Source organism: Osmia bicornis, chromosome 16 (genome assembly GCF_907164935.1).
Source record: "Osmia bicornis bicornis chromosome 16, iOsmBic2.1, whole genome shotgun sequence".
NCBI classification, from domain to species: Eukaryota; Metazoa; Arthropoda; class Insecta; order Hymenoptera; family Megachilidae; genus Osmia; species Osmia bicornis.
In genome coordinates, this window is record NC_060231.1 from 5,881,981 (window position 1) to 5,892,968 (window position 10,988).

Consider the following 10,988-nt stretch of genomic DNA (forward strand, 5'->3'; position numbering starts at 1 on the left):
TAAAATATCGACCATTTCGTGGACCCCCGCCCGTCTTCGGACCAATCCCGAGGAAGGACGCGCCTGCGCTACAGGCAACCCGACTGACATCTCGAAACCACCGGGAGAACCCATTTTCCTCGAGGGAGGACACTTGTTGATTTCGATTTCCAGGCTGTCTGCGACTATACTTCCTGGACTCTGAACAATCATAGTCGGTTTCTAACTTACCGATAGCTGGTGTGTTGGTAAACTTTAATTTTGATTCATTATTTATTCATACGACCTGCTCTAGGAGAGATCCGTGAAAAATGAAGATTAATTTAGGGTGTTAGAGCACTCCAGTTGCCTTAGAAGAGTGTGAAAAATGTTCGTTTTCAAGAAAAACGCCATTTTCTATTCCGTTAGTTCTTCATAGCTAGATGGCGCCACTCGTACCATCGCCGAAGTTATGTAGTTACCTGGCAACTGAATTTGTTTATTTGACAATTATTTTGGTTTGGCTTCCACCTCGCCTGGTTGCTTGTAAATTTTAAAGAACATTTGATGATGATCATCTGCTTATTTGATAAATTGACGTGGTAAACATGTCTCATAGTAGTTTCCACAATTCCAAAGACAATTTCGTGAGGGAGAGACAAATACTGGAACCTGAAGCCAGCTCCGAGGATCATATTGTGAAACGGTCGCAGTCTGGACGGCAAATTAAAGAATTAAATCTTAAGTAAAGTCTTATGATAATTTATTCTACTCGATAAATAATTTCTAACATCGAAAGACCAACATCCAATTTAATTTTCAAGTTGGTGCAATTGCTGTAAGAGCTTTTTATTTGTAGTCTGAGAAAATGTCAAAGCGTAGATGGATCTGTAAAAAAATTACATAAAAGAAGGCGCAGGGTGAGGCCACGAAGCCTGAAGGTGCCACAGGTGCCCGAGAAAATTGTTAATATTGTGAATATCCTACAGCACGAAAACTTCTTGGAAGTGGTCGACCGATTCTTCAAGCCCAAGGTTGCCAAGCAACCGTGAAGAAGAATCGTGGTCTATTAAGTCCAATATGAGGGAAAAATTGTCATTGTATAATTAAGTTATAACAATTTGTAACTTCGTCCTTCAAACATATAAATAAACATCCTTACATGATGAAGAAGAAAATGTTACTTAATATACATTGTGCTTTATTCAGCAATTTGAAGCTTGCCATGAACACATTCTTGTCAAACGTCACAGTGTCAAAAATACACGTGAATTCTTATTTACAATTAAACTTATCGCTATTGCGTATTCAATATGATTTATAATTATAATTGTAAAGTGTCATTAATGTAATAATAAGTAACAATCGCAGTATAATCTTATTTACAAAAATGTTATTCGAAATTGATTAGAAAATGCCTTCTTTATCGACCTAACGTAAAGCTCTTAACCCTGTGAAGGTTGGGGCTGAGTCAATAGCGACCCAAACCTATGAAATATATTAAACTAATCGCAGTGATCCATTGTCCGAGGGTTAAATTCAACAAGGAACTAAACAGTAACATTACAATTTCTTCAAAATTGTCAAAATCATCCAAAAGGTTAATCTTCGTACCCAAATGAATTATTCCAATTCAAAGTTTACTTTCATTGTCATCGTAGATGATAGCTGGATTGGTCGCAGCCCATTTCTCTTTGAACTGTACCTCCTCTTTGTTGGGTCTGTTCTTCAAATTCTGAACTCCGGCAAAGTGTTCCTCGATCTCCTTCAAAGTCCTACCCTCTGTTTCTGGCAGTATAAAATACAACAAACACCCTCCAACGAAGTTAATCAGTGCATAGAAAAGGAACGTTCCAGCCAGGGACATCCCGTTCACCATGTACAGGAACACCTTGTTGGCTGTGGAGGTGAAGATGTAGCCCATGGAACCTGCCGCTCCTGTGGCGCTGCTTCTCACCTGATCCAAGTAAAATTAACCTCAAACTTCTATAATTTGTTGCCACATAATCTAAATATAAGATTCTATAACTTGGAAGTAAATAGGATATGGTGACAACTGTGAATCCTATGGAACATAGTGCTGCCCTCCGGAGGGATGCCTAAGGACCTTATGGTAAGGATGTTCGCGAGGACAGAGATGGAGTCTTAGGCTGTTCTTAGATCCTAGGCTCTATACTTAGGCTGTAGAATGCTGTAGTGGTAGCTATAGAACACTTTAGGTAACTAGTGTGGGCTGCCTATGCGTAGGGCTTGCGTCTACCCTACAATGGACTACGCCCAAAGTAAAAGAACCATGGATGGGACGGTGTTATCACCATTTTCCCGCAAGACTGAAGGAAATATGAAGAACGCACCTTTACAGGGAAGACTTCACCAGCCAGGACCCAAGGCAGCAGCCGTATCCCAGCATGAGAGAGGAAGGCGGCTCCAATCATTAAGGTGGTGGGCATCCAGGTGTACTTCTCCACGTCGATCACCTGACTATCATTCAGATAGCCGTATATAGCGGCCAGACAGAAACTGAGACCTGTGCCACCGATGGACACGAAGTTCAACATACGCTTCCCGACGAAGTGGATGGCGACGACGCAGATCAGCGTTCCTACCAACTCGGCTAAACCAAGGAACACTGCAGCGGTGTATTCTTCAATGGGAGCGTTCAGTTTGACGAAAATCATCACGGCGAAGGTCTGAAGTGTAGTCGTGCCGCCGAATGCCCCAATGAAGAAGGCACAGGTGACCAGCAAGAAAGGCGTGTAGAAGGTCCTCTTACTGAAAGACTTCCAAACCTTCTCCTTTGACTCTGCTGGCTTGTGGACGTCCTGACAAATGATTTGGAACTCCGACTGCACCTGGGCTGGACTGACCCAACCTCGCAGCCAGCATAGGGCCTGTTCTGCTTCTCTCGTACGACCCTTTGCTGGAACGATCATGATAGTCGTTGTAGTCCTGAGGATTTAGTTCACCGTTCTTAATAAAATTTAGTAAAGTGAGTATACCTGCGAGCCAATAAGGGCTCTCCGGTACCAGACACAGGGCAACGAAGCAGATGAGTGGATAAGTTAGGTTCACCAGGCTGACAGTCCTCCAGTTACCCAGCTTACCACCTAACATCTGCGTAAATATCCCCAAAATGATGGACATGCTAGACGTGGCGGACAGCATGCCTCGAAGGTGAGGCTGTGTCACTTCCGCCACGTACGTCATCACAGGTGCCTCCAGCAAACCCCCCGTCAATCCCGTCATGGCTAATGCGATGAACAGCATCCCAGTGGTGGTTGCATAATGGTAAATGATCCATGCTGCTATGAACGGGATGGTGGTCAACATCATGGTCTTCTTTCGACCTAGGTACTGGGATATGGGGCCACTGACGAAGCAACCAATGGGGACCAGGAATAAGTTCAGGCTACCTAGATGAATTTAAACATGTTATCCTGTTTTTTTAATTAAACAACTGATTTTGAAGAAGGGGCTTACTGATCCAGGTCAGTTCCTCGGTGGTAACTGGTATTTCCGAGTTCTCCTTCTGCAATTCTGGGATCAAAATGGTGGAGAACCCTAAGGTAGAGCCGAAAGTGATCATCAGAAGGTTCTTAGCGCTGACTGCGCAGCATTGTGGCAGGGCTTGGCGAAGTTTTGATATTGAAAAGCTTTCGGAATTGCCGTTTTGCTCGACTGGCGACGTTTTCTCGTCGTTACTGAAATGTAAATGAAATGTTGCGTTTAATAACTGCTGTTAGAGGATAGGAAGTGCTTTTATGACCAGCGCCAGGTATTCATGATTTTCATACCTAGCATTAGACCATTTCAGTTATCAATTGCAATTCGATAAATTTCAATGTAAAGTGTTAACATTTTGTCTTTTGTTTATTGTTATAAAATAAGGGGATGAAGCATGGGTGGTTCAAGGTTTTCATTGGATTCAAGGTAAGGTCTAGCTGGAGATGATTGGAATAAATGTCACGCAAGTAGATTGATGTATGATCGACAAGATCATCGATTCGTGTCGACGAGCACGGTTCAATCGACTCCAAGCTTGAATTTCAATTCCATTGAGGATTTTTTTCTCGTTGAATTGGGTTAATAGTAGCCACGCAATGGTTATTTAATCGAGATTGAGGTTTCAGTCACTCGCGTTCCAATAGAACGCATATTCTAAAACCTTCAACATTCTACTTATTTTTAAATAAACATTTATTACCAACATTTTATTTTGTATCGAACGTTTAGTTGCATTTTGAAAAATAGAAATTTACATTTATTGCTGTAATTAAAAAACATATATGTATATCTTCATAAATATTAACTCTAATGAATTTAACACATGTTTGTTTTTTTTAATGAAATTTTCAGTAGTGAAGGTTTACATGATAAATCTAAACGTGCAGGTTGAAAAAGAAGTTACTGGTTGGTTGGTTCGTCGGTTAACTGTATTTTTCGTCATTGACATAGTTCCTTTCAGCGTGAAAGGAACCGCTCCAAACTACCGTGCTTACATAATGCTCAATGAGTGCACGTTCACCTGTGCTTGCGTAATTCAAAGCGGTAATCTTCGCGAACCGATTTGTCTCACTTAACTTGTAAAGTTAATTGTTTTGTTATCAATGCATCGGAAATTGTTCATTTGATTAATTTTTCTTATCTAATTTTTAAAACTGCAAAATATTTCTCGAAAACGTAAATAAAATGCATATTATCAAAATTTTCTTGTCCTTAAATATTCTATACGGTTTTCAATCTTTCATTATAAACAATTAAAAAGGGGATTATTTTTCAATTTTTTGTATTAATTATCCTACAATGGACACATAAGAATAGTTTAATTAAAAATAGATTCGAAAAACTCAAGAAATTTAAGATTTTACTAACAATTTGTAGGACTGAACCTAGGTATCCCTAGGACTGAATCTAGGTATCCCTAGGACTGAATCTAGGTATCCCTAGAACTTAAAATCTCAGAATTGAACTTTTTTTCACTTCAAGCAAACTTTTCATTTAAAAATCACTATAAATACATATAATTGAAGTAGAAAAAGCATCTTCTTCTTATAAAATCATCATTTTTATTCAGTTTAAGTTTCACCCCGCAACCTTTCCATATCCTATAATCTAAATTCGTACATATTATTAATTATGAATTCAAGAATTCGTCGAACAGAAATTAATCATGGTATTTATCGTTTCCTAGACGTTTGTCCAATCAATTAATCAACGAATCGATCAATAGAGACATCCTGGATGGCGTTAAGTGTCGAAAGAAGAGGGACATTGCACCAGTTACGGTATTACAGCGGATATTAAACGATAAAAAGACAAAAGGTTGTCAACGGGAGTTATTTTCGCTAATCCCCTTAATACGTCTCGAGTTTCCAACGCTGCTCTAAGCTTTATCTTTTTATTGTACTACTTTCATTTTCGCGTGCAGCACATTTGATATTGCGTAATTCGAATGTAATCGTATCAAGATAGAAAAGGAAATCTAGTAGTGATGGCTTTCACTACGAGATTGACGGGATTGACGTCAATGATGTCAACTTTACATGATGAATTTTTTACCATTTTCAGCATTCTGAGAAAATTCTTTTGAGATAACCTAATCCAGACCTAACCTAACTTAACTTAGAATTCCAGTTAGAAAGGATACTAATTTCTTTTTTTTCAAATTAGGCACAACTTTATAAGTTATAGTATATGTGATATGAAATCCTAGAAAATAACCTAACTTAGACTTAATCTAACCTAACAAAAGTACTCAAAAAAGGGTTTTTCTTGATTAATGAAAATCTTATCAGCAACAAAACACTGAAAATAATCAAGTGTAAATAATTTTTCATGAAATGTATCTTATGTACTGTATAAAAAAACGTTAGATACCACGGTACAAGAGTTTGCTTTCACTCGTTAGATGGAAACTAACATTCCTATGGCATTCAGGAGGCACGCGTTTCCTTATCGCGGATTAAGAACGCAAACTTCGATGAACTTAAGCGGCCATAAATCTTGAAACAATTCTCATACGTCGAATTGATTCTTTTACAGTGAAAAACTAGATAAGATTTGAAAGCAATGGCAATAAATCGTAGTAGAATTGAATGGTAAGTTATGACGATGATTCTGGTGTATCAAAGAGGATTATAAACATAATCGCATTCTTTGCTTGCTTCTTATACAGCTATAAAAAATGCAAAACAATTAATTGGATGTTTAAGTAACGATCGATGGTGGTGAGTACTTGGAATTGTGCAATAATGATACAGTTTCCAAGTTAAGTTCAATTTATGGCAGAGGAGTTTAACTCAATTAACTTTTGATGGATGGTTTCAATTTTAACTCAATTTTATTTAATTAACTTAGCAGGAGATTGTTTGCCATTTTGACTCAATTTTAATTCAACTCAAAGTTTAAAAATGTTATGTTGAGTTAAAAAACTGCTAACCCATTTTTCATTTACATCTTCACAGTGACGTTAGAGAGGAAACGATTATGCAATTAAATGGCCAAGGGCAAATCGGCAGAAATTCTTTTGTCATTATATTTAGAAATGCAATTTATTACAGCAATTAGGCGATTTAATGGATGCTTCAACGATTAAATATCTTTAATCTTTCGTTTTTTTAAATTGCAAAAAATTTTGTATTTCCTTTTGTTGTTCGTTTAAGTTCCTTTGATACAATCATTTATTTAAAACCATAATTCAATCAGTTGAACACTATAAATTAAAAATTCATTTGAAAATCTTAATTGCAAAATTAAGAAATAAAATTTCTTGGAACTTATCCAAGATTGTCAATTCATAGTATGTGTTTAAAATGTTATACTTATTGTTTCTACTGATTATCTGAAATCTCTATTTCTTGTTAAAGGAAAAGCAAACATTTCGGTGGAAATTTTAATGTAATCGTTTCGTAAAATACGAAGAACAGGATTCTAACGTTTATTATCAATCCATTGTCAATACCAAACGTATTTGTGTTAAAAATATAGAGATAAGAGTATAAAAATCAGCTGTTCAAATTGAACCAAGGTTAAATTTTCATTTTCCTGATTTGCAAATATTTTCAATTTAATCAATTACTATCGTTATCAAACCTGTAATTATAAATTAAACGATTATTAAGAATATCAGTAATCCCATTTGCCGAAATATTTTCCTGAAGATTTCTAATTGAATGTGAAAATCAATTTGAGACATAAAAAAAAATATTCATTGAAACTTATTTCACCTTTAATTAAACATTCATCGAGCCTTATCTTAATTAAATATTTATCTCGTAAAGAACGAGTAAGAGTTAATTAATGTGAAATTATTCATCTCTCGTTGTAGTAATAAATTACATTGATATATGAATTATACAAGGTCTAATTATGTACAGATATCAAAAGAAACCGGTTTCACATTTCTGATCTATCGAGTTTCCGCTATAAAGTAGCCTTGTGTTATTTATTTTTTCAAATTCCCAAATTATCAAATCAATCAGTTTCTAAATTATCAAATCAATCAGTTTTACCAAATTTTCAGATAACCGGTAAAATAAATTAATACCCAGTAAGACGTGACAATTATTCGTTGAATCATAGAACCTTGTTTAAAATAAAAGAAGAAAAGTGTTTTGATAAAAATTATTCGACATGCTTCGTTGATTCACAGACACAACAATACTAAGTGCTGTTTGATCAATGATGCTCTATTTGATTTTCACTAAAAAAGAACGACAAATAAATTCTACAAAAATTGTTGTTTAAGAAGATTACAAACCTCGAGTTGTTGTTCACAGACAGCGGCATTTTGTACGGATGTTTGTATTGTCTTCAGTTAATCTTTTTACAAATTTGCTCACACATCCATTCTTCGTAAATCGAAACTTCTTTTCTTCTTAAATTGAAACTTCAATCAATTTTAACAGTGAAACACGATGGAATAATTATTTTAAACTGTCTTTTATATGTCTTCAAGTTTTCTTCTTTTCTTCCTTCTCAAATTTAACTAAGGCACACTTAACTATATTTTCTTCTTTCCTTAAAATTTAGGAAAATTGTGCAAGCACAATATTTTCTCTTCCCAAATTCTTTGATTCGTCTAAAATTTCATCAAAACATTCCACGACTCTTCTGCAGTCCATGTAGCATATTTACTAGTATCCTCGAATCCTTACAGTTCCTGTTCACCTTCGTAGAGTCGTCTTCCTTTCTCCAAAAGAAGAAACAAAGCCTTCCTCTCCAATGATATTCAATTTGCCAATGAAGATCATTCAACAGATTTTTCTCTTCAAAAACCAATCTCTTCTTTGATCCTCAAGTATTATGTCTCCCAATATCAGTGCTACGATGTTTTCGAAAAATGAATCAATTTGTGCCGAACACCTGTTCGATAACCATCTGTGTCATGAAACAATACTTATCACAAGTGCCACCTTCACCTTTCCTCATTTTAGTAATTTTATTACTATCTCTTCACTTCTGGGCATATGAGTACAGGACGACCGGAAGACCGAAGGGCTCTTCCGCTTCTATCCGGAGGAGAGCCGGAGTCGTTCGTTGAACGGTTAGCGAATCACTAAAACCGAAAGTGGAGAACTCGGGTGTACCTACCGATTCCTCCTCCTTCGGGCACACGACTGCTTTCATGAACGGCTACACACGACCTGGTTCCCCTCAGTCTCTGGTGACGAGCTGTTACACCTATCGTGTCTGCCAGTCGCGTTTCAGAGTTAACAGACGAGAATGCCGCTTGCTAATCCTCTTTACAAATTGATCGTGATGGATGTCGGCTAAGAGAGGGGGCTGGAAAGAGGTACTACACAGCTTGACTCGTGGACAATCGCAAATGACCGAAGAGGAATTCCCTGGGTCGTTAGGAAAATCAGAAACATTGATGATGTATGAAGGAAAAGGTGAGAAATATTAATTACAGCATGTTGTAATGAAATAGAGGACCTATACATGATTGTTAAGTGTTATTTTAATATAATTCTCTTTGAAAATTGATCCAGGTGCTCAGGGAAATGGGTAGGACCTGTGGGAGTAGCAGCAGGTGTATGGGGGTGCTGTAAGGAGGATGCATGGAAGATGGGAAAATAGGATTTTATAATCAGATAGAGGAGGCAGGTATGATTTTCAAGTGTTATTTTAATATAATTCTCTTTGGGGTTTTGAAGATTGATCCTGGAATTCAAGGAGATAGGTAGGACCTGTGGGAGTATCAGTAAGTCTATAGGGTGCTGTAGGGAGGAGCATCATTTGGATGCATGGAAGATGGGAAAATAGGATTTTATAATCAGATAGAGGCAGGTATGATTTTCAAGTGTTATTTTAATATAATTCTCTTTGGGGTTTTGAAGATTGATCCTGGAATTCAAGGAGATAGGTAGGACCTGTGGGAGTATCAGTAAGTCTATAGGGTGCTGTAGGGAGGAGCATCATTTGGATGCATGGAAGATGGGAAAATAGGATTTTATAATCAGATAGAGGCAGGTATGATTTTCAAGTGTTATTTTAATATAATTCTCTTTGGGGTTTTGAAGATTGATCCTGGAATTCAAGGAAATAGGTAGGACCTGTGGGAGTAGCAGTAAGTCTATAGGGTGCTGTAGGGAGGAGCATCATTTGGATGCATGGAAGATGGGAAAATAGGATTTTATAATCAAATAGAGGAGGTAGATATGATATTCAAGTGTTATTTTAATATAATTCATTTTGGAACTTTGAAAATTGATAATGGGCTGAACCTCCATAGGCGCTGAAAAAAGGAAACAAAAATGAAATAGCTTTCAGAAAATTTTCCTATCTTATCACAGTACCATTCTAAGGTTCCTAGACCATCTTATTATGAATATTTATTCGATACACTTGCCTATCATCATGCCAATAATACATAATTAGTTATAATCCACTTGGGGATTCATTCATTCCAAATGGACACTTATGTAAATAAAAATTTCTTTAATTTTGGAATGATATCAGGCATGATTTTTTATCTTATAATTTATGGAAAACTTGGTCCTTCACTTATTTGTCAACTAATCTTATCAGGCATCTATGAAATTCCAAAAGAAATCACAACATATTTACCTTAAAATGATAATAAATCATTTCATAAATTTTATGTAGTTCACACTTTTCTAGCCAGAAGAGTTTCAACATTTCTTAATTGAATACCTAATCACCTCATGTTCAAATGTTTCAAATAAGATTTCACATAGTACGATTTACATGTAATTAGAGATCTCGTCATTTACGTCAGCATTAATCTTATTATCATGGAATTACAAGTGAAAGTGTCCATAATAGTCAGATTGCCCAGTGATACTGTCTGTGAACTCCACCAAGACAAATATAAATATTTAATTAATGATAATTAAAACTATCATTTAGATAAGATCAAATCAACTTGTCATTTACGTTATCAATGTACTACTTATATTTTCGTGTCTATGATTAAATTTAATTGTGTTACCCTTATCAAGTGGACTGTGTAATTACCTTTCAATAATATATAATCATGTATTCGTTTCAAAGTCACCATTACAAATGCAAAAATATTTTTCAACAGAATTCACTTCTTTCTAATTGTAAATGTCAAGTGTTGTTAATCTTAGAGAAATTGAATTACAATCTTTTAGATAATTCTGTTGTTTACTGGTTGGTGAATGTATACTAACATCTTTCCATACATTAATATTAATGTCTGCTTAATTATATTTTAATTTTGCACGTGTACGTTTTAACGTGAAAAATATTAATGACAAAATGTGGTATACTAATAAACATCTACATAAGGATTATACATGTTACTTGTCCCTATTTAATGTTATACAGATTAAAATTTCTTACGCATGTTGTCCAAACATGGGATTGTTCAACATCTGTTATACCATTCATTGATCTCTAAATCTTGCCAGTTTATCCCTGAATGGGTCAACAATACTAATTAATAGGAAAATCCCCTTATGAATTATTAGCTGAGTATTCTTTCAATAACTGTACAATAATTGTTCTATAATCCTTGTGTGAAGAACTATGATAGAAGG

The 10,988-nt window shown here is 35.8% G+C and overlaps 2 protein-coding genes and 1 long non-coding RNA gene across 3 annotated transcripts; 2 read left to right on the forward strand and 1 right to left on the reverse strand.

The window, feature by feature from the left end:
* Window positions 1–97: 97 nt before the first annotated feature.
* Window positions 98–1,339, forward strand: LOC114876668. The gene is made up of 2 exons (XM_029188414.2): window positions 98–703; window positions 818–1,339. The coding sequence occupies exons 1-2, from the start codon at window positions 567–569 to the stop codon at window positions 1,008–1,010; spliced, it is 330 nt and encodes a 109-aa protein (XP_029044247.1). The 5' UTR covers window positions 98–566; the 3' UTR covers window positions 1,011–1,339.
* On the reverse strand, window positions 1,143–8,625 carry LOC114876665 (facilitated trehalose transporter Tret1). Its single transcript, XM_029188407.2, has 5 exons — window positions 7,718–8,625; window positions 3,439–3,659; window positions 2,958–3,371; window positions 2,313–2,878; window positions 1,143–1,915 (listed from the first exon to the last, which is right to left on the reverse strand). The coding sequence occupies exons 1-5, from the start codon at window positions 7,744–7,746 to the stop codon at window positions 1,592–1,594; spliced, it is 1,554 nt and encodes a 517-aa protein (XP_029044240.1). The 5' UTR covers window positions 7,747–8,625; the 3' UTR covers window positions 1,143–1,591.
* A 136-nt stretch (window positions 8,626–8,761) lies between these two features.
* LOC114876670 lies at window positions 8,762–10,968 on the forward strand. The gene is made up of 3 exons (XR_006830223.1): window positions 8,762–8,852; window positions 8,952–9,066; window positions 9,502–10,968. It is a non-coding gene; the product is annotated as an uncharacterized LOC114876670 (long non-coding RNA).
* The last annotated feature ends 20 nt before the right edge of the window (window positions 10,969–10,988 follow it).

What these genes read in the sequence shown, in the direction of transcription:
- LOC114876668 (XM_029188414.2), top strand. Translation starts at nt 567, where the DNA reads ATGTCTCATAGTAGTTTCCACAATTCCAAAGACAATTTCGTGAGGGAG. An exon ending in ATTAAAGAATTAAATCTTAA is followed by an intron (nt 704 to 817) that starts GTAAAGTCTTAT and finishes TTTTATTTGTAG; the next exon opens with TCTGAGAAAATGTCAAAGCG.
- LOC114876665 (XM_029188407.2), bottom strand. Translation starts at nt 7,746, where the DNA reads ATGCCGCTGTCTGTGAACAACAACTCGAG. An exon ending in TCTGTGAACAACAACTCGAG is followed by an intron (nt 3,660 to 7,717) that starts GTTTGTAATCTT and finishes TTTACATTTCAG; the next exon opens with TAACGACGAGAAAACGTCGC. An exon ending in CGAGGAACTGACCTGGATCA is followed by an intron (nt 3,372 to 3,438) that starts GTAAGCCCCTTC and finishes AAATTCATCTAG; the next exon opens with GTAGCCTGAACTTATTCCTG.